The sequence below is a fragment of the Morus notabilis genome, unplaced genomic scaffold, assembly GCF_000414095.1.
Source record: "Morus notabilis unplaced genomic scaffold, ASM41409v2 Scaffold177, whole genome shotgun sequence".
Taxonomy (NCBI): domain Eukaryota; kingdom Viridiplantae; phylum Streptophyta; class Magnoliopsida; order Rosales; family Moraceae; genus Morus; species Morus notabilis.
Genome location: NW_010357654.1, coordinates 90,600 through 115,298, shown reverse-complemented (window position 1 = coordinate 115,298; position 24,699 = coordinate 90,600). Strand labels below are relative to the sequence as shown.

General features: G+C 32.4%; 2 protein-coding genes across 2 annotated transcripts; one reads left to right on the top strand and one right to left on the bottom strand.

Moving 5' to 3' along the window:
• The first annotated feature begins 5,163 nt into the window (after window positions 1-5,163).
• LOC21399975 (aldehyde oxidase GLOX) lies at window positions 5,164-7,055 on the top strand. The gene has a single exon (XM_010090257.2). It carries the CDS (start codon window positions 5,245-5,247, stop codon window positions 6,859-6,861), a length of 1,617 nt encoding a protein of 538 aa, XP_010088559.1. The 5' UTR covers window positions 5,164-5,244; the 3' UTR covers window positions 6,862-7,055.
• A 628-nt stretch (window positions 7,056-7,683) lies between these two features.
• LOC21399974 (protein NRT1/ PTR FAMILY 5.6) lies at window positions 7,684-14,771 on the bottom strand. The gene is made up of 4 exons (XM_010090256.2): window positions 14,376-14,771; window positions 11,128-11,345; window positions 9,709-10,256; window positions 7,684-8,950 (listed from the first exon to the last, which is right to left on the bottom strand). The coding sequence occupies exons 1-4, from the start codon at window positions 14,485-14,487 to the stop codon at window positions 8,077-8,079; spliced, it is 1,752 nt and encodes a 583-aa protein (XP_010088558.1). The 5' UTR covers window positions 14,488-14,771; the 3' UTR covers window positions 7,684-8,076.
• Between the last annotated feature and the right edge of the window lie 9,928 nt (window positions 14,772-24,699).

Genomic DNA, 24,699 nt, shown 5'->3' with positions numbered 1-24,699 from the left:
TTAAATTAAAAATTTAAATTCACAAATTAAACGAGGCTTAAATAATTATGTAGACGTTTCATGTATATTCATATGGACTTTTCTTTCTTTCATCTTTTTGAGCATTTATTTCGTATTTATCCTAACGGTTTTTTTTGAATGATTTATCCTCACGTTTTCAGTTTGTTTATTTGAGGAAATTGGTGGGGTACTTTTCTTTTTTCTCTTTTTTTTTTGGCGCTAAATTGTGCTAAATGAGTAGGGTACGGTTCTCTTAATTTCGTGGGGATGGGTCCGTTACTCATGCATAACCCTATGGAAATTTCTCTTCACGTACTCATGACCACGTGCGTATATTCTCTACGTTTACATAACTCACATTCACCACATTACAACTTTTTTTAAAATAGAAAACATAAACCAAGACATGAAAGTGTTATACAAACACCAATCCATACACATGGTTTTTACTACAAGAAACACATTATCGACAAATCATTAATTCCATCAATAAATTCAAATAAAAAAATAATATGTAACGAACTTCATAAACAGAAAACACCCAAAATGTCGACTCTTGAATAGATCCTCTATAATTGATAAAAAAAAATTTGATCAACCAATGTCAAAAAACTTATAACACAAAGGACGAAAAGTACAATAAAATCAAGCACCATAAACGGCAAACACTAAAAATTAAACACATTTATGGACTCTTTGACAGGTCTGCTATAGTTGATAAAAAAACTCGATCAATCGATGTTTAGAAACCTGTAGCACGAAGGCCACACAAAAGCCGTAAAGAAATATATCTTGCAGATGAAAAAGACAATTAAACACTAAGCAACCAAGAAACTAACAAAAACTAAGGACCACCATTATTACAAACGAAAGATTAAAACAAAAAAAGGGCAGAACATTAAAACACAAAATAGTGCAATCCTCTCAAAACATGTACAGACCACAACAACAAGTCGACATGTATACCACAAGAGGGCTCAACTCTCCAAACATACAAAAATCTCTATAGAATAAATTGAGACTAAAACCGGCACGCCGAAAACCGCCTCACGATTGATGTCGATTCCATCTTTACCTCAAATTCTATCCAGTAATCCTCCTTCAGGCAGTGGCAGAGTCAGGATTTTAATTTAGGGGCATAGGCTAAAAACATGAAAAGTCTTTTCAAACCTTCAAATTATTAACTCTTAATACCATTACATAGTTTGAAGGACATAAATATTTAATTTGTTGAATTGTGATAATAGAATTTTCATAAAAGATTAGTTTTAACCTAATTTATTATTCTCTTATGCACATAGTTTAGTGAAGAAAATAAAGTAGAACAATTAATGAAAATCAGATTGATGTGACAAATTTAAAAATAAACTATTTAGGAGGTACGTAAGTGGAAATAATATTTGAAAATGATGTATGAGAAAAGATGTTTAGGTAGAGATATTTTAAAAATGATTTCGGTAGGGCAATTTTGAAAAAAAGTATATAATATGCCACATTTTTAAAGATATGGTATTAAAGAACTATAAGAACGTATGGAAAATAATATTTTAAGTAAGGATACATTTAAAAAAGGAAAAATCACTTCAAGATGGGCAAATAAATCATAAAGAAATTTTTTTTAGTAAAGATATATTTTAAAAAAGATTAATAGGAATAAATTAGAGAAAAATTTTGTTAATGAGGAGGTATGTATAAGATCTTATGATTTAGCAGGCATATATAAAAAATTAAAAAAAAACTAAATACAAGAAAACAAATTTTTAAAAATGTTGGGGAGCATATATTAAAAATTTTGAAAAACTCTATGTAAGAAGACAAATTTTTAAAAATTCAGGGAGGCATAACGTCTCTCCGCCACAGCCTCCGGGGGGGGGGGGGGGGGGGGGGTACCAACCACGTATAATTCAACGTTAAAAATTTCAAACCGTCAAAAACATTGATCACCCTTTTCTAAAAGAATGACGTTTCAATAATGAAACTATGAACATTACAACTTATTATACTTTGTGCCGTTGTAAGGAGTGAAATTGAAACAACTACTGTTATGTTGGGTGAAATTTGAAAAAAAAAAAAAAAACCCTAGATTTTTTGTAATAATTATTAGGAGATTTTTATGGTAAGACATACAAAAAGGTAGTACTTATAGAGTACATTTTGAGCCGTCATAGCTATATAAAAATTATCTCCTTTACATATTTTTGTTGTTTAATGTGATTTTAACTATCTACAATTCTTTCCTTCACTTACCCTTGAAATTTTTTATTTGAAATAATTACACAATATTTCTTCAAAAATTACAATTATATCTCAAGTTTTAATTTTAAGTATTCATATTTCAAATTTAAAATCTCGCATAAATTAAAAATCAAGATTATAAATTCACAATTTTTTGGACTCTAAAAAATTGAATTAAACTCAAAATTCCAAGCTTAATTTATTTAGAGGAAAAATTGAGATACAAATAAATAAATAAAAGTAAAAATTATTATATTATAGTTTGAATTGAAAATTTGCATATTAATTCAATTTATGTCCCTTAAAAAAAGAAATTCTCTAGTATTTTTTATTTTTTAGACACCAACATTCTCTGGGCTCGTTTAGTTCGTTGATTCGAATTTTTAATTCGAGTTGAGATGTGATTTTATGTGAGAGCTTTTTATTGTAGCAAAAAAGTTAGATGTGACTGTTTGTGAGAACTTTTTACTGTAGCAAAACTCGAATTTTAAACTCGAATCAGCGAAATGAACGGAGCCTCTATTTATCAACTGTATTATTTTTTAATTTAATTTAATTTTTAATCAAATTTAATACATATTTAAAGATTAATAAATAAAAAATATCGGTGTTTTGAAAAAAAAAATAAACACTAAAATTTTTTTTAACACGATCTTATTGCAGAAAGACCCTAATTATTTAGCGTTAAATAGCACATGATAAAGTGCGAATATAAAATTAGCTGTCGGCGTAAAAATCTCGGTCCCATATTCTCAACTAGTATCGAAACAGAGCAAAGAGGAATCGAAATAGAACCCAAAATACTTAAACAAATCACGTGGTGGTCCCACCGTAGGCCCCACCGCGTGTATCCACAGAAGACGTCAGTCATCACATCACATCCAGTTGGCTCCAAACGTGTCAAAAGGCCAATACGTCTACTTGCCACCATGTCATCAAGAAATGAACCCACCACACTTTGTAACCGTTGCTGTTATGTTATTTTAAAACTTTGACTTTTCTCATCATGAATTTATAGCATGTGACTCCCTCACTAAAATTAAACATTCGTTTAGTTTGATGATTTAAATTTTTAATTTGAGTTAAAATGTGATTTTATATAAGAATTTTTTACTATAATAAAAAAATTAAATGTGATAGTTTTTAAAAATTTTTAACTGTAATAAAACTCAAATTGGTGAAAATGAACAGGCTCGATTCGAGTTTTGCCACAATAAAAAGCTCTCAGAAATAGTCACATTTAACTTTTTTGCTATAATAAAAAAAACTCTCACATAAAATTACATCTCAATTCAAATTAAAAACTTAAATCAACGAACTAAACAGACCCTAAAAATTTTTAATTTTTTCTTTCAAATTTGTTCCATGTGTATTCACTGAATTTTTTTCTTTTTAAAATTTAAAAGATTTAAACTCGTCACCTTATAAATCGTTAAGTTAGGTTTATAATCACTATATATTGATAAACATATGTTGAATCAGTTTTTTCTTTTTTTTTATTGATTAATATATGGAGAAATGGTCAAAAAGATTAAATGAAATATATTACTTTTTTTTTTTGAAACTAACGAAATGAATTATTTGCATAACATCTGAAAGGAAAAATTAATAAGTAAAGAAGGAGGCGTCAAATAAGGTGATTATAGATTAAGTTTAACAACAAATTTACAAGATTTGAAATTTGAATTCTCTAATGTTCACAAAATACAAAAAAGAGAAAAAACGAAAAAAAATTGTGTTCATCAAGTTTGAGACTGATAGATCATAACATATTTTATTAAAGATAAAGAGATCACAATATTGAACTTACCCCTTCAAAAGATAAATAGGCTTACACAAATTGTATTTTGAAATTTAATATATAGACTAATTGTATTTTGAGAATTTAATATATATGTACATTTACATATATATCAATTATTTTCCTCTATATATATAAATGAATTTATTGTTATTTATAAAAATAAAAATTTAAAAATGTGATGTGATTAGAATCTAATTTTATTAATTGTAACAAAATTATTACTTAATAGTGTTCCACATAATTATTTAATAAAATAAATTATTGCTTGATGGTGTTGGACCTAATTATTTAATAATATTGTATAACATTATGTACGTTATAATACTTTAACAATAGGCATAAATAACAACATTTATCTTATTCTTAAATAGGGATGGTAATTCGTGTTAATGGCTCGTATTCATGTTAACTCATTTATTAATTGTGTTAGAAAATATCAATATAAATATATTAAACGTGTCAAAAATATCAATCCAAAGACGATTCATTTATTGATCATGTTAATCGATTAACCCGCATAATCCGTTTAAATGAATGTATTGAATAAATAACTAATATAATAATGACTTATTTAACACGATCATGACAGATTTAACATGTTTATTGATAAATTTATCTTTTCTTTTAAGAACAATAAATGAATTTTACGTACAAATATTAAAATTCATATTATTTGTATTTAATATGTCGTATAAAATTTCATGTTATATCACATATCATTAGATTGTAGATGACACATATAGTTAATTGTATTAATTCGTGTCATTTTGTATTAAGAGATCAATCATAATTTAACTCGTTTATTAATCGTGTTAATCGTATCAAACTGTTTATAATTTAAATTCATTTATAATAAATCTAAACTTATTAATTTTATGTGAATTTTAATCGTATTTCGTATCATGACTCAAATTGCCGACTCTAATCTTAAAGGACTAAAAAGCCAACGGTGATGTATGCTATATCGGTTTTTTTTTTTTTTTTTTTTTTTTTTTTTTTGGCGCTCTCTCATATCAAATTTATGTAGTTCCCAAGTTTATCTTACCATGGACCTAACTACACCCGATTCGCTTTTCAACTACTTTTTAAAGTTTCTAACGAAGCTGCCTAGCTCACCACACTACACTACTACACTTCACCGTGTCTCTCCATCTTTCTCTCTCTCTCTCTCTCTCTCTCTCTCTCTCTCTCTTTCCTTTTCCCAAATGCCTTCTCTTCATTTTCTCCAATGTCTTCCGTTTCTAATCCTCGTAATACTTCACTTCATTTTCCTCGCACGTGCACAGCTACCCGGCACGTGGGAAATTCTGGTAGAGAACGCCGGCATAGCTTCCATGCACACCGCCGTCACGCGCTTCAACACCGTCGTCCTCCTTGACCGGACTAACATCGGTCCGAGCCGGAAACTTCTCCGCAAAGGCCACTGCCGGTCCGACCGGAACGACGCCGTTTTAAAGCACGATTGCTACGCCCACTCGGTGTTACTAGATCTCGCCACCAACCAAATCCGGCCGTTGATGATCCTCACCGACACGTGGTGCTCATCGGGGCAGTTCCTCCCCAACGGCACGCTTCTCCAGACCGGCGGCGACTTGGACGGCTTTAATAAGATCCGGAAGTTCGACCCCTGCGAGCCCAACGGGTCCTGCGATTGGGTCGAGCTCGATGACGTGGCGTTGATCGACGGTAGGTGGTACGCGACGAATCAAATTCTGCCAGATGGATCGGTCATCATTGTCGGCGGTAGAGCCGCCAACACAGTGGAGTATTTCCCACCGAGAAAAAACGGCGCCGTTTCGATCCCGTTTCTGGCCGAAGCTGAGGATAATCAGATGGACAATCTCTACCCTTACGTTCATCTCCTCCCCAACGGACACCTTTTCATTTTCGCCAACGACAGGGCGGTGATGTACGATTATGACAGTAACAAGGTCATGATGAAATACCCACCGTTGGATGGGGGTCCGAGGAATTACCCGTCGGCGGGGTCTTCGGCGATGCTTGCGTTGGAAGGGGACTATTCGACGGCTGTAATTGTTGTGTGCGGTGGGGCCAAATATGGCGCGTTTATTGAGAGGAGTACGGATACTCCGGCGCACGGTAGCTGCGGACGGATAGTCGCCACCGGACCCGACCGGGTTTGGGAAATGGAGGACATGGCTTTTGGTCGGATCATGGGCGATATGGTCATGCTTCCTACGGGTGACGTGTTGGTTATAAATGGGGCTCAAGCGGGTACCCAAGGGTTTGAGTTGGCATCCGCCCCGTGTTTGTACCCGCTTCTTTACCGACCTGATCAGCCGGGTGGGTTGCGGTTCATGACATTGACCCCGGGTACGGTGCCGAGGATGTACCACTCGACAGCTAACTTGTTGCCGGACGGGCGGGTACTAGTGGCGGGTAGTAACCCGCACGTCTTCTACAAATTTGAGGTGGAATTCCCTACGGAGTTGCGAGTGGAGGCGTTTTCGCCGGAGTACTTGTCCCCGGATCGGGCAAATCTCCGACCCGTTATTGAGGGGATTCCGGAGACGGTGCGTTATGGTGAGGCATTTGATGTAGTGGTTTCGGTTCCCTTGCCTGTTGTAGGGATTGTGGAGGTGAATTTAGGAAGTGCGCCATTTGCCACGCACTCGTTTTCGCAGGGTCAACGCCTGGTCAAACTAGCCGTTACTCCCACCGCTCCTGCCGGAGACGGCCGGTACAAGATTTCTTGTACGGCACCGCCTAGCGGCAGGGTTGCTCCGCCGGGCTATTACATGGCTTTTGCGGTCAATCAGGGCGTGCCAAGTGTCGCCCGCTGGATACATTTGGTGTCTTAATTCTTTTCCTTTTCGTTTGTAATAATTTGTTCCAAAACTCCCATCTAGAATTTTGTATGATTGTGTAGAAGATTAGGTGTCACGGGTGTTATTCAATTCTGTAACTGTGGACAGGGAAAAAGAGGTGTTTTGATTTTATGGAATTGAAATTGGGTAAAGCTTGATAAATGACAAACGCCCAAGTATTATTTTTATTGATTAGGCTCTAAATTGACACATTCAAAGTAGCACTCAAGTCTAAGCCTTCCTTGACAAGATTTATTGATGTGAATTCACTTGAGCCATAAGCTACAATAATCAGATATATAGTGGGGCATACAGTTTATATAGTTTATTTCTTCTTTTATAGTCAGAATTGGATATAATCGGCTGCCTCAGCCTTCATATTCTATCAATCTTCTGGATAAGTTATGATATATCAATTTGAATAGATTTCAGTGTGTAAAAGCAATGGTAATTGGTCCATTAGCAAATAGTAATCAGAGCAAAAGAAACAGAATATTGTGTTGCTTAGTGGTCTCTCATGTCCTTGTCCCCCAAAAATGCTAATGCAAACAACAAAGGTACTTTTCAACGCGGGGATGGACACTAGACACCAATCAATAACAGAAGAATAGGCATCAAAAATTGTTTTTCCCACTTTTTAATTGTCTTAAAATGTTCTTTTTCAGTCTTTTCACAAATTTATACAAAATTGTTCACTTTTGTAAGACGACAGGAAAATTTGGAATGGTGGAATAAATAGGACCCAGATAATGGAAAGAACCACTTTAAACTAGCAAGCCCTTCAGTGCACATGAGAATATTCCCAGCAATCAGAACAACTTAACTTAAAGGACTGTATATATATTGAAAAAAAAAAAAAAAAAGTTTCCAGAGAGGAAAGAAATTACTAAAAGAAAGCATCAAGCTTTGTTTAGTGGGCATTCTAGTTGTTGATTCGACATCATAAATGATGCAGAAAGTGATTCATGCGTTAACAAGTTCACATGCCTTGCAAGTTGCAACTAATAAAAATTGCTGAGGTCCTCTAAGACATCAAATGCACACATGATTTACAGATTCGAAGACATGTTTCTAATACCTACAACAACACTGTGTTGGAATTTGATCATTTTAATCTTTCTTCTAGACTCACTTAAAAGCTTTAAAATGATATAATAAACCTATAGCAAATCCAAACATATATAATTTATAAAGATTAAGCTCAAACTGTCAAGCCATTGAGCTTTTATCGCCATCACCTTCATAGCAATCAGCCACAGCAACCTTCTGCACATTCTTATAAGAGTATCGCCGCGCCAAGAGCACGTAAAAGAACAAGTTCACGGTGGTCATGGCGGCCAACAGCCAGTAGAACTTGTCCAATCTGCTACTATTCAAATCCTTGCCAAACCAACTCTTCCCGCTCTTCTCCGTAACATGGTCAACGATCGTTATCAAAAGGCTGCTGATGAAATTTGCCGCTCCGATCACGCTCAGATAAAACGCGATCCCTAAGCTTCTCATCGAATCGGGAACTTGGTCATAAAAGTACTCCTGCAATCCCACCAAGGCAAACCCGTCTCCGAAACCAACGATCACAAACTGCGGCGCGAGCCAGAAGACGCTCATTGGCTTCCAACCCTTCGTTCCGGCATTTTCTCGAACATCTTCCAGACGTTTTTTCTCGACCAAAGCCGAGACCACCATTGTGACGGCAGAGAAGAACATTCCAATCCCGATCCTCTGGAGGATGTTGATCCCTCGCTCGTTTCCCGTTAACTTTCTCAGCAACGGCACTAGGAGCTTCTCGTAGAGGGTGACGGAGACGATCATTCCGAGGGCGGCGAGAGCGAAGATCGAGGCCGGAGGGATCTCGAAGCCATTGGCGATCTTTCTGTCCATGGTGACGCCTTGCTTGATGAAGAATGTGGAGCCTTGAGCCACGCAAATCCCGAAAGGAATGGCGGCTATCCAAATGGGTATCATGTTGAGGATGAGCTTCATCTCCTCCACTTTTGTCACTGTTGCTAGCCTCCATGGGCTTTCTTTGTTTGTTGAGTTTCCTGTGTTGTGTTGTTCTATGATGGCTGCTTTGTCAAGAAACCTGAAAATGACCAAATACGTAAGACCACCAAATGTTATTCTTCCTACTCAAACAAGGATTTATATGATTGGTGACAAGTGCACTAGAATTTCATTATGAGACTCATATAGTTTTTTGTTAGATGATGCTTTTATTTATATCCCGTTTCCACACTAGATAGTGACATTACATATCAAATATCATCAAAGATGATAAATAATAATGTTACATCACATTATGTGACTCTACTATGATATCTTATCTTTTATTATGTGGGTTCTTACGTATTAAATGTCACTTATGCAGTGACATCTGACAGAAATAAATAGTATCAATGCTGCCACAAAAAAAAAAATTATAATAGACATTTATATTGGTCAGCGTGCATATGTTGATGTGTGTGTAAGGGTGACAATTCGTGTTAGTGAGTCGTGTTCGTGTCAATCCGTTTATTAATCGTGTCAGAAAATATTAATTTAAACACAAAGGAATCTTTCTCTTTTTTTTTTTTTTTCAATTAAAATGCAGGTTTTAAGTTGAGCTCCACAAGGGAATCTTTATGTGGTCGTTTGACTAGTAACAATAGAACTTTCAACAAAAAACGATATATATAGAGTCCGTTTAGTTCGTTGATTTAAATTTTTAATTCGAGTTGAGATATAATTTTATGTGAGAGCGTGACTGTTTATGAGAGCTTTTTACTGTAACAAAATTTGAATTCTAAACTCGAATCGATAGCTCTCGTATTGGAATAGTGTGGATGTGAGAGATTTACTTACATGAGCTTCTTAGTGTGGCACAGAGGCCTGCCATTGACTTTCTCAAACTTGGGCACTTCATACAACTGCTCAGCAGGATTGGAAGGGAATGGCAGGTTCCTCTTCCTAATGGCCGCTACAAGAACTTGCAGCATTGGCGTCAAAGGGCTTCCTGTCGGCCTCCGGTAACGATAAACCGGCCTTCCAATTATGAAAATAGCCATTGAAACGGCCATAACTGCCGTGAGAACAATGTCAGCAACGCCCCAGCTCACATGGTCTTGCAAATACACAATCACAGTGACGCCAAGTAGGAGTCCGCAGCAAAGGCCAGAGTTCCACCAGTTGAAGTATGACATCTTTTGCCTTCTCTCTTTGGGGTCTTCGTCGTCGAATTGGTCGGCGCCGAAGCTCTCTAGAGCCGGTTTGTGGCCGCCGGTTCCAATGGAGACCAAGTATATGGCAAGGAAGAATATGACTTCATGGATTTTCTTAGGTTGTTGGCATGGTTCAGCGTCACATGGCTTTAGGCTTGGTACAAACCATGACATGGTCAGTAGAATTAAGCCCTGCAATTTTATTTTTTTTGCCCCACCAAATCAAACAAGAATTTCGTTAATTGAGCAAAGAAAAACTAGAAGTTATAAGGGAAATATCTGGTATCTTATAGTTTTCGACTTTGTCTACTTGATACTCACATGTTTCGATTGAGATTTTTCACACTAAAGGTACCGATTTGATAAAGTGTTAAACTACATGATACTTGAAGTATATTTTTCCAAGAATTATATTAAGATTAAAGACTTTTCTTTGGTGAATTATAAAAGCAATTAACATTTCTAAGAGTCTTATGAAGGGTGTAATTTGCTATCAATTACTGTTAATACGGCGATATCTCTACGGAATATATATATATATATATATATATATATAAATATTTGATGTTAATGGGCTAAGCTGGCCATTCTAAAGGGGTAGTGGATCGGTCCACTTTCCAACAAACCAAAACAAAACTCTTGGGCCAGTCCACCAGCCCACTTATTTTGGAGGTCTCATCAGGACCAGAACAGTTCTGGGTCAGGTGAGGCTCTGTTCGTTCAGCAAATGGGTGGGTTGAGCTGGCTTAACAGTACTGGTTTCTACGCCAAAAAAAAAAGAAGCTCAAACCACTCATAAAAATTAAACTAAAAAACTCTCCAAACTGCTCAATAATTTAAAAATAATTGACAATTTGACACGGTTTGATTTGGATTTGGGCGGTATTAGGGGTTTGACAGATTTTTTGAACACTCATAATTTAAAATTAGAGAGCGATCGTTTTGGCAGTCTGGCGGATTTTTTAAACACCCATGATCTAAAATTAGAGCACGATTATGGAAACTTAGTGATAATTACAATTTAAAATAGAAACAAGGTAAAGTTTAACATGGGATTAATTACCATAATGTAGACTACAGTGGAAGCAAGCACTGTAGAGAAGCGACCCAAGTAAGAATCAGCAATGAACCCTCCAAATAATGGCATCAATGTGGTAACACCAGACCAATAGTTGACACTCCTTGCTGCTGTTTTGAGGTCTTCATGTATAACCTTAGTTAAGTATATGATTAAGCTTGTAGCTATCCCAAAGTAACTCAACCTCTCACTAAACTCAATTGCTGCAAATTAAAAGGTTCTGATTAAATTATATTCATATAAACTCAGGCCTCGTTCACTTCGCGGATTCGAGTTTTCAATTCGAGTTGAGATGTGACATTTTCTGAGTTTTTTACTGTAACAGAAAAAGTTAGGCGTGACATTTTCTGAGAACTTTTTACTGTAGACACTTAAAACTGAAAACTCGAATCGATGAAGTAAACAAGGCCTCAACAATTCACGCTAATAAAACAAAAGGAAGGAAATGGAACTATATATATATATTTATATATGTATATGTGTATATATATATATATGCATGCATGCATGTATCAATAATTAAACTATTTAATCATGTATGTAGATGACCAAATTAACCAAAGACTAGAGGCGTATATATTGCTGTCAATTTTTAATTTTCAAACAAAATGATTACATGTTCGGCTTTTTTTTTTTTCTTTTTTTCTTTTTCCCTCCGACACCATATTCACTTTTTTACTTTTTCTATTTTTTTTTGCCTGCGACCACCGAAGCATTTTTAGCCTTCTTTTTTCGGCATATGAAAACAATTTGTGATGAGTGGTCGCTTTTAGTTGTCACTTGTACTATATAATCAACTATGCGCACATCAGTAGTGCTTTATTTATTTATTTATTATTATTTTTTTAATATCAAATAATGGTTGTACAGTTTGACCCAGAATGTTGTGCAGATACGGTGGTCAGTATTTATAACCTCGTATGTGCATGGGTAGTGTACAAATGGAGAGTGATGTCATAATATTGCCATATTTTAAATATATTAAAAGAGAAAAAAATTAAGTGACAAAAAATTTGAATTGTAATTAAAACCTATAAAATAAAGTCATGGTGAGAATATCGACTAATTAGGGGCACTGAATAGAAAATGTCTTCACATTTAAGTATATATAAATAAGCAAAATCTTTCATACATAAATTATCTAATTACATCTTTCATTTAATTTCATTTGTTTAATTTATCATTGAAGCTATTTTAGTTGACTTTTATATGGTCCTCAACCCCCCACTATATATATATATACACACACACACACACACACATATGTATACGACACACTGATTTCTTAGTGTTTATGAAAAGAGAGTCCACTATGTATATATAGGTCAAAAACAATTTGAGAGAGAAGTATACAATTGTATGGTGTGAATTATGTCATTTTTTTAATATATATATATATATGTATATATATTGGACTGTAATAAATATTAAGATTGTCCTTAGTTGTTTAGAATGATAATAGACTGATCAAGAAGATAAAGCAAAGAGTTTTGTCTAATAAAATTAATACAACATTCATAAAATCTATTTCGACTCAAGAATATTACTGATAGAGAACACGATTAGAATTTTATTAGAATTAGAGTTATTTTATTTAATATTTATCTATCAGAATCATTTGAGTTCTCGGTCCTACATCAATTGCATCATTCTTTCATCTTCCACATCTATTATTATCCACTATATATAATTAGTTACCCATTTCTTATCACACGAATGCCATTTGTCTCTTCTCTCTCTGTTTTTTTTTTTTTTGGTGAACAACATAATATTCAAAGGAAAAAACAAAAAAAACGAGACCAAAGAAATTATCCGAAGAGAACAAGTAGACAATGTTCAAGTCGTGATCATGTTTTAAGCGTGCACCTTCTTGTTTGCTTGTGTAGGATATAAGACACGTATAGATTCATAAATACTTATATATACACCTATAGATACATATATATAACTTTAATATATATATATATACATACGTATGTTTATATATGTATATGTGGGTGTTGTTTGGCAGTCGCAAGGGGCCAATATTATGTGGGAACATTCTCACATGCAAAGTACTAAAAGAGGTCCCTTCGCCAAGTTGCACCATTACGTTACGTCGTAGCATCTGTTCTTTTCCATCTACAATCTCCTTTACAGCCCATCCATTATATATACAAAGTTCAAACATTCCAAAACATTTGTACGACATTTTATTGTCCCTTATACCCCTATCCAAGGTTTATTAATGAATATAAATAAATCTTTATAAATAAAAGAAGACATTGATAAATCTTTTTTTAGGACTATAATATAAATATATATTTTAAAAAATTAATAATAAATCTTTTTACGACTAGCAAAAAAAAAAAAAAAAAAAAAAAAAAAAAAAAAACTACAAAAGACTGCTTTCATATAACGTCAGTCAACAGTCAATCGCACTTTCTCAAAAAAATAAAAAGAAAGGGGGGAAAAAAAAAACATTAGTTAACTAACCTTCATTTAAATTAATTTTAAAATTATTGTAACGTACAACAACGCTATCTATGTTTTGCCTCAGCTAGATAGACTACTGATATTTAGTCAAACATTTTAAAATAAAGGGAAAAAAAAAAAGGATTCTGTACCGATATTTTAAAAGGGTTGTTGGATATTTGGTTTGTATATATCTCTTGCCTACTTATGTTTATCCATAACGTTTCCTACATGCTTTCACCCAAAAAATTTGTAAAAAATGTCTTCCTCTTTTTTTTTTTTTTTTTTTTTTAAAATATTTATATATGCAGTTTTAGGAAAGCTTAAAAGCAACGCAAATGAACGAGAAAAAAAAGTACACAAACTGAATATAAGCATATATATATATATATTTGTGTGTGTGAGAAGTTACTTGTATATAATCACAATAGTAGAGCTTAAAAAAGCTGTGGATACTAGCAAATAATTACTTAAATATCAATTTAGCAAGTTCCCAAAGGAAAAATATCATACACTACACACACACACACACACATATATTATAATCAGGGAGAGAGAGAGACAGAATCTAATTCATAAACTTCCCTTTCTGGGCAACCAAATGGATCATCATACAGAACACATAAGAACATATACATAGAATATTAATATATATATATATACATGCATTTTTTTTAATCAAAAAACTTATTATATCTTGGTGACGATGCATAAGAACAACCAATTTATTTATTTATTTTTATCTTGTTAATCGGAGATCGAACAACCAAATTACTTACCGATAATGAAGAGGGATGCTTTCCAAGCACCGGTGGAAGCTCGAAGAGGAACTTGTCCTTTATGATCCAAAGAGGAATCATTAACCCATTTATCTTGATCTTCAAATTCCATTGATTCTACTTGGTGATGATCAAGAGAGAAAGAGACTGGGGCTTCAAGGATTTTAATATGCAGACTCAGATTGAGATATGGAGGTTGGTTGGTTTAGCCAAGCTTTGCAAAGACACTCTTATATAGTGGTGAGAATATAGGATTTGGATTTTCTTTTTTTATTATTACTTCTTTTTTTTTTTCTTTTTTTTTTTCACTGTGTTTGGGTATATGGGAATTCTCCATACTTAGGGAAGAAGAGAGATATCCGCCTATGATATGTGAGAAAAATAATTTTATGGAATATAATTGTAGAAGGGAAAAAAAAAAAAAAAAGTATTAATCATTCAAGTTTCCTCTCAATCAAGACGTCATTGCCAACAGATGGGAATCGCACCTTGCCTATTAGAGTTTGTTCCTGTGGGACCAAAACTCTCCAAAGGTCAGAAAAGCTGGGCCTTGCTTATACACACACACACGTATATGGCATCCACATTCCACTATATGCACATTTATACAGGAGAAGATCACTAAACTTATCGTTAAATTTATGGATCTCAATTTTTATTCTTTAATTATTTAACTAAAAATGATATTAATCAATAGATTCATTGACGTCCTGATATAGAAATCCAAGGTCCGATAATGGACACAATTTGGAGCATTTTTCTTAACTCGTTTAATTTTTTCTCAACGGTTGACTCTCCCAAAAGGGCGGTAGCAAATTCTATGCACAGACCGATCTCTGAAAGTCAGTATTCTTCTAAATCACGCTCGCTGAAGTGAGAGATCTAACTAAAGACATATAAAAGATAAAAAAACAGCACAAAACTCACACAAGGTTATAGCTCGGTGGGGGAACATGACTAAAAATAACAAAAACAACCTAAGCCCACACATATCTAATGATTTGTGGGGAAAAATAACACCAACACCGGTATAATGACTGCCTTTATTCCATGAACAACTTAAAAAAGAGAAACAAAAACTAACACAGATTCCACCATCATGTAGATCGGCTGACGCAGAGCGCGTGAGTATATTTTGGGGGCCGATTGACCGAAGACGCACTTCCAATTGTCAGCCAAACTATTCTCCTTCTTCCCCACTCTCCATGTGTTAATTAAGTATTAAGATTCTAAGAACTTCATAAAAGTGATATTATTTTTTTATTTGCCTATTTTTTAAAAAATTGAATATTGATAATGATAAAATGAATTCGAGTCTCATTACATAAAAATATTAATTATTATTAAAAATTATAGTAAATAGCAATTTTTAAATTAAAAAAATAAATAGTATATTTTAAAATATTTAAATTAAATAATTTATTAAATTTAGTTCTTTCAAATATTTTAAAAATCTATATTTACTTGAAGAGAATTTAAAAAAAAAATGGTATTTACACTCTTGTCCCTATGATACTAAATACCAACTTATAATAACTACATTGGTCTCCCTTCAGAAAAAAAAAAATTAAAAAACAAAAAACACTAGGTCATCTTACTAATTAGCATGTTTACCTTTTAAAATAGATCGCAAGTCTTTAAAACGCCCAAGTTAACTCCAAAAACAGCACCATACTATGAGGATGTGTAAATATAAAATAAACTCGAGTCTCATACAAATACACACTAAATTATAAGAATATCAAATCACTCCACTTAATAGGCTGATCTTTTAAGAAGGAAACTCGAGTTCTTAGATAGTTAAATTTTTATAAGACTAATCGTTTCAATTAGGCTAAATTGTTGTCATTATTATTATTGTTTTTTTTTTTTTTTTTAACTTTTCTACCTCTCAGGTTCAAAGTAAGTGAAGATTTAGAGACAACTTTTGCTAATTTTAGACGATCCTAAATACTTAAGATGAAATCCGACGACAACTACGATGATTTGTATTTGAATACCAAGATCTTATAATCTTGCTAATAAAAAAAATTATGAGAAAAATCTTTTGAATTAAAAAAAAATGAAAGAAAAAAGATCTTTTGAACCAACAAATCACAGAATCATAATCAAGATTATATGTTTTAGAATAGTTCTCTAATATTAGTAGGATATTATACCCTACGCAAAGTAGAATTATGATTGTTGATCTAAACTTTAAGTGAACTGAGCCATTTTTTTTTTTCAAACATCTGTTTGTAAGAAAATATATGGAACACATATTATATTTTCCTTTATTTCATTCAAGATTCGAGTTTAGAATTTGAGTTTTTCTACAGTAAAAAGCTCTCACAAACAATCACATCTAACTTTTTTGCTACAGTATAAAGCTCTCACATAAAATCACATCTCAACTCGAATTCTAAACTCGAATCAGCGAAGTGAACGACAGCGCGCCTGAATTAGATCCGTTCAAAATATTATTTCATCTTTTATTATTTTTATTACCCATATCTATTTATTATATAATTACACAATATGCAATTGAATTGGGTCATATGTACCACGTGCATATTATCTAGCCAGTACATAATTGTTTGGAATAACTATCTAATGGTACTGCAGATTTCTTCATGCATTAATTCAATTCACGTCAAAAACTTGTCCTTTTGAGCGCAATCTCTTTTTGAGGAGTTTTGGAGGCAGGACGAGATGGGGGATACTAAATAATAATGGTGGTATAGGATTGAAATTAATGGGAGGAGATGACTATTAATGTAATCTATATACTAATTAGAAAGTGTGTTCCTAGCTAGCTAATCAATATTCTCAAATATATATAGCGTCACTCGTTTTATCATTTTTTGTATTCACTGATGATATAAACTTTACTAATATGATATATCATTATTTTAACAGAAAATGAGATATTAAAATGCATGTATTAAACAATAATTATAGAAAACAACAAAAAAATAACCGAAAGAGTGATCACGCTAACATTTCTCCTTATACTTATTAAGCATTTAATAGTTAGGCTACCTCAGAACTCATGGGTCCCCTTGAGACTTTGTATTCACATTGTAGAAAATTTTCAGCACAAAAAAAAAAAAAAAAAAAAACCATGTTATATTATTCATGTTTTTCAACAATATCTCTTCCTAAATTAATCCTTACCCCACTTTATCCACTGTGGTTTGACGTAATGGTCATTGGCCATGTGATATCATTTGGTCAAAGTTTTCATCCCAAAAAGGCCATTATTTTCCTTAATTAATTGTAATTATTTTTAGTCTTATTCGCGCCAGTAGTCTCCAACCTTTTCGAGTCTCTATTGTAATGTTATGGGCAAATCTTTTCGTCTAATTTTTCTATTGAAGTTGTCACATGCCACTATCTTCAAGGAAATTGTGTCGAATAAAATGAAGGGTAGGACTGTCTTCACCACATGTTTTACTTTTTTCGCTCCTTCTTAATCCACCCATTAAAGGTATGCCAAATTAGAAGGAATGAAATTTTAGTCCATTCAGTTTACGAGTTGAGAACTCGAATTAAGAAGTAAATTTATGTAAGAAAAAATATTGTAATAAAAAAATTAAATTTAAATTTGTGTAAAAAAAAACACTGTAACTAAAAATTTAAATTGTGATTCGAATCGTAAAAAAAATGAGTTTTATGTTTTCGAAACTAATAATATAACAATTGTATAAAAACGATTTGTAAGACATATATACTAGTTTTCAACGAAATATAGGTGTACGATTTGATAAGTATAAAAACAGTAACAAAGACAAACAAATCGTATTCTATAATCATAAATAATAAGAGACTGTCTCCGGTAGGTAGTCTTATTAGTAAAATTAATTTTTTGACTGTTAGATCTAATTAAAATTAAATGAGATTAAAAAAGTATGCAGAACATATAGTTTATGATGTAGATATGACGGCTGAAAAAATAAAATTACCGGTAATTCTATTTTTCTAGTCCTACGGGAGAAACTCCCAAATAATAAACACATGGATTCGTGTATACGAAACAATAAAAAATAATAAGAAACAAGAATTTTAAAGAAGACAAAAACAAGGTTTTTTTTTTTCTTTTGAAAAGACTTTCACACTAAAATCCATCCCTATTCCAATATTCCTTTTGGCACAATAAATTTTAGGATTAATTTCAAAAATTCCCCATGAACTATGACCATTTTAACACTTTACCCCCTGAACTTTAAAAAGTAACATCTGTTCCCCCCAAACTTTGTTATGTTAACAAGTTTTTCCCTTCTGCTACAATAAGTGACGAAATTGCTACGTGTCACTTATTTAGTGAGAATTGAAAGCGTAATTACGCTTATACCCTCATAATCAAATAATTCTCCATTTTATTGAAAAAAAATCACCATCTTCGTTCCCCATTTTTCTTTTTTCTTCATTTTGTTCCCCATCTTTGTACAATCATAACTCATGGAGAGAGAGGGTCAATCCCCACTTGCACCCACCCATTGCCACCAAAAACCCAACTTTCTATTCATCCAAACACCCACTTTTAGAGAGAGAAGTAACATAAACTTTTAGAGAGAGAAAGAGGGTAAAAAATGGCCCAAGTGAGCAAACTATGCAACAATAGAGCTCAAAACACCGTCACTTTACCAAACATCTTGAACCCTCACAAACCAAGATCCTTCAGCTCTTCAATCTCGTTGAGATCAAAGTTTTAGGTTTCTTTGAGTTTGAAGCTTGAGAACAATCTCGTGGGTTGTTGTACGGCCGGTTTCAGAGCCATGGCCGGTCCGGTTATGGCTTCGGTTACGACGGCGGAGAAGCCATCAAAGGTTCCGGTGATTACGCTGTAGCCCATCAAATGGGTCATGTTCATTTACTGAGTTTTCTTTGTTTAATGCTTAAAAGGGTTGTTATAGGTTAATTTACAAAGTGCTTGACATATGGTGAATTCTGTCACTCATTGTAATAGAGGAAAAAACTTGTTAACGGAACAAAGTTCGAGAGTAACAGATGTTACTTTTTAAAATTTGAGGGGCAAAGTGTTAAAAGGGTTATAGTTCAGGAAATTTTTTTGAAATTAATCCTAATTTTAAAATGAAATTATCTTTTTTAAGATAGGGTGTGTAATGAGTATTTTTTTTAAAAAAATATTTTTATTCTTAAAGTAATTTTATTAATGGATAATTTAGTAATAAAAAATTTATTACATCAGTATATGAAAGGTAGAATAAAGAGTGTAGATAGATGCGGCATATTTTACAAATTAGCTTTTTGAACTAGTATGGTTTTAACAATATGTCCTCTTAATTTGTAAAATTGTTATAATATGTCACATTTTGATGATAATTGTGTTAAATTAGTATCTAAAAAGTACGTTTGACAAAAAATCTCAACATTCCGATTCAAATGTAACACAAATCTTTCAATTACTTAACTTCTAATTTCTTAGATTTAATAAAAAATTTAAGTTAATTTAATAAAATAAGGCACATTGTAATAATTTTTTAAGTTCTCAGGATTAATTGTTAAAATTAAAAATTTAAGAAATAATTTACTAAAATATGATAAATTCAAAGGACAATTATACTAAAAACCCTTAGACGCACCCTAAAATAAATCCTACCATTTTTTTTCTTCTAGTCTCACGACTCCATGTATGTGATAAATCCAAAGTTGCAAAAAAAAAAAAAAAAAAAGGAAAAAGAAACAAAACCAGAAAGCCTCTATTGTGGCGTCTATTCTAGCCTACGCTCCTTTATAATATCAATGAAATTCGTAAAGACATATTAGTCCTTGTTATTATAATGACGCAGTTAAATAATTTAGTCTATCTTGACGGTCATGACGAGATAAGGTAAAAGTTGATATCTTGTCTTTATTGACCATTATCCCAACTAATGGATGAATTACCCACGTGATCGAACAATGTTTTCAATGCAAGGAACAAAGTGCTTGATTAATCAAGTACATCTATATGTCTATGGTACTACCATTTCTGCATACAAATTAAATAACAAATAAAATGGGTGGTTTAGTCGGGCATTTATTACTTGCCACTAGCAATAAAATAAAATAAAATAAAATAAAATAAAAGGTCAATATAAGATATAGGCACTATCCGTTCATTACGTTGATTCGAGTTTAAAATTTGAGTTGAGATGTGACTTTATGTGAGTATTTTTTACTGTAGTAAAAAAATTAGATGTGACTGTTTCTGAGAGTTTTTCACTGTAACAAAACTTAAATTCTAAACTCAAATCAGTAAAATGAACATGGCCAAAGGCGATGGTTTAACCCGAGTCCTTTAATTGTCAATTGCAAATGTTGAAAGCGATGGTTTAGGCATGAATCTCGCCCAATGTGTAATTTTTTATGTCTAATAGTATTAATTAATCACATTTTGTTATATCATTTATTGAAGAAATATAATAAAATTAATTAAAAAACATATCAAATTTTGAACGTTAAAATTAAATAGATTGTTTGAGTTTGTGTAAGAGAAATATATGGGGCTGTTCGGCAGCTGAGTTTTTGAGTAAAAAACTCAAAAAAAGTAACTCGAGTTACAGCTTTATTCAAGTTCATGTTCTTTTAAGTTTGAACTCGAGTTTGAGACTAAAACTCGAGTTCAAGTTTCCCCTTAAACTCGAGTTCAGAAACTCGAACTCAAATTAATGAACAATATTTTTTCTATTCTTAAAAATGCTATAACTTTTTCGTTTTAATTCTGATTGAGATGATTTTTTTTTTATGCGTTGACAACGAAAAGATGAATAAAACCCCACCCATATACCCTATTAAAATTTTCCATCAGCATTGAGTTTTTATTAAAATACTATCTAAATACAAATTCAAGTTTTGACTCACTCAAACACAAACTCAAAAAATTCTTATCTCAAACCATAACTCAAATGTACATAACCAAACACAAACTCAAGTTACAACTTCAACTCAAATTATAATTCAAACTCAACTCAAAATCTACACTCAAATCACCTAATTCAAAAAAGACAAAAGAACAAGCACTATAACAGCTGACGTAAGATTTGTGTAAGTTTCAAAACCTGTATTACTATCAAGCACTTTGCCCGAAAAGTGTTCTTGAAGTTTCTAAAGGTCCGTTTAGTTCGTTGATTCGAGTTTTTAATTCGAGTTGAGATGTGATTTTATGTGAGAGCTTTTTACTGTAGTAAAAAAGTTAGATGTGATTGTTTGTGAGAACTTTTTACTGTAGTAAAACTCGAATTCTAAACTCGAATCAGCGAAATGAACGAGGCCTAAATGGCCAACTTGCCTTCAACTCCGCTAAATGGTGCTATTCAGTTTTTATATAGTTTATTATTACTCGATCGATTTGTTCAATTTCTTTTTAGTGACTTTAAGTTGGAAGTCTGAAATATTGAAGAAATCATAATCATAATAATATAAATAAATGAACTTGTGGTCTAGCTCTAAAGGCAAAAGATGACTTTGATGAAGCTTAAATCACAATTTAAGCAACTTATGTGGTTCAAGTCTACATTCTCATAATAGAACTGTAATGGCTATGGTGGAAAAGGTGTACATTTTAATGGTGGACAAAGCACTCTCTATTGTGATCATAATTAAGATACCAAAACGGGGTAAAATTGCAAGTTCATTGACCGTCTTTTCTTAAACCTTTTTCTTTTTTTTTTTGGTGGTTTAAATGAAAATTTTTCTTTTTGCTTTTAGAATGAGTGGGGGTGTTATCACCGACTACAATTATGCAGCGAGCAAATTAAGAGATTGTGTAAACCACGATAGTAAAGTCATCCAATTCAATGCACCATGTGTTTTTTTATTTGATAAATTGTACAAAATGGATCAAAGAGAACCAGAATCTACAACAACAACAACAACAACAATAATAATAATAATAATAATAATAATAAAAATAATAATAATAATAAAAACCACATGCAAGAAACTAGGCCCACTTATAAGATTTCTGAAATTCAAGCAAGGACCGGTATAATTAGTAATCTTCAAATATAACTCTTTTTAAGGTTTCGTTCACTTTGCAGATTCGAGTTTTTAATTCGAACTGAGATGTGATATTTTCTGAGAGCTTTTCACTGTAGTAAAAAAAGTTAGATGTGACATTTTCTGAGAGTTTTTTATTGTAAAAACCTAAAACTGAAAACTCAAATCGGTGACATTCTCAAGAAAACTCTTTTACACTCAGAAACGTTTCACACTAAGATGTATAAGTTTTATGCATGGTTTTGCATGTCGATGGAAACTGAAATTGGATAAGTAATATTGGTTTGGTAGTCCCCTCAAAAGGGATTATATTCGTTGAGATCTTTTGGCAATAACATGCACATGAAGAACCTGCCATATGTTTTGTTAGACATTACGACGAATATTTTGTTAGGGAGTAGAGATTCTCTTCTCTGTCTTTTTCTAGACTTCTAGTTATAGGTATCAACATTTTAACTCGGATTATCATTTTCAAGAAGCCTATTCCCATTGTTAGTGGGAAGATATATTTACCTAGTGAAAGAGACAAGTGATAGTGAGACTTGTTAGTGCATTTTTTATGTTGGCTTCTGAAAGGAACTTGAGAGACATAAATTTGTCTTTTTTTTAAATAAAAAAAAAAGAGTAAAAGAAAGAAAAAGAAAGAGCAAATGAGAGATGGACTTGCAAATTGGTGGATGAGTAATTAGCGTTCATTTCAGTCCTTGCATCAAAAGTTGTTCTTTTGTGCTTGATTGGTGTAGTAAAAGTATCAAAAGATTCATCTTTTATTCTTTTTTAAACTTTTTTTACTGTTACATCAACGGGAAACTGTATTTTACATTTTTAAATTTAAGAAGACGTGGTATAAACTATTTACATACATCTCTTTATGTCAAGGAAGAATATTTATTGGGAAGTTTTTACAGTAAAAATTGTCATTGTTCTCTATCGTTAGGAAACACTTGTGCATGCTACAAACTTCTAACATAAACGCTCAAAGATCAGATGATTAGAAAATAAATCTAATGACTAAAATAGTAGGAGATTTCGCAGGGTATCACTATTAGGAGTGCATATTTTTAAACGTTTAAAAGAACATTATAATAATGACTTTTTATAATTATAGACAATCACTCGACTAAACAAATAATGTCAACTCCTGATTTTTGAGAAAAATCATAGAGAGACGCCCACTCTGTTACATGACCATAACTGTTGATGTTTGACTATTTCTCTTTTTTTTTTGTTTTCTTTAATTCCAAAAAGAGCTCTTCATGCATTACAAAAAAATGTTTCCAGCTATATATATTGCTAGATATTTAACGTAAAGTTATAAACTCAAATTTTTTTGAAAATAATTAAAAATTAAAAAACAAGTTGTATAAATAAAACACTTTTCAATGTTTTTTAAACAGAAAATTCTATGATGTCAGACTCGCGACAAACGTGAATTCGTGAGGATAGTGGTGGGTTTGGACTGCAGTGGAGCTATGATGACAACCTAGTTCGTGACGAGCTCCAAAAATAGCAGGGTGCGACTATGAACTAAACAATGGTGGCAGAGCTGCAAGGGCAAGCTTGGGTGACAATGCTCTGTTATTTGCGTGGATAGGTCTGGTCATAAACAAGACCGATGGGGTGGTATGATCCTCTTTTTCTTTCTTTTCCTTATGAATAGTTTAAGGCACTATTTATTTCACCGATTTGAGTTTTATTACAGTAAAAAACTCTCATATCAGAAACAGTCATATCTAACTTTTTTATTACAATAAAAATTTTTTCACATAAAGTCACATCTCAACTCGAATTAAAAACTCAAATCAGCAAACTAAACGGATCATGAATGAATGATTGAGATTTAGAGGTCTCATATCAAGGGATGATATTAGATGGGGCATTTTGGTAATTTAATATCTAAATTTAACAACGTTAAGTACAGGGATTGTTGGTGTAATTTTTTTAGGTCAAGAGAGTGTCTCTTTATTACGGCAAAATACATAGTGTAATTGTAAAGAAAAACCCAAATAATATATATATATATATATATATATGAAAAAATGACTTTCTGATGTTTTGAAAAAGAACCCTACCATTAAAATTTTATTTTTCATACTTTATCATAGAATTCTCCTCATTAGTAACGTACTTTAATATCAAAATTATTATCATGAGAAATATACTAAAGAAAAGTAGACACATCAAAATCAACCTTATTAGAATCAAAAGGTTCAAAGACATTAGAGGTGTGTTTGGAATTGGTTCCAAAACGTTTTTATTTTTTGTATGAAAATGAAAACAAAAACGTTTTTATTTTCATTTTGGAATCATTTTTGAAAATGCGTTTGGTAGTTTTATTCAA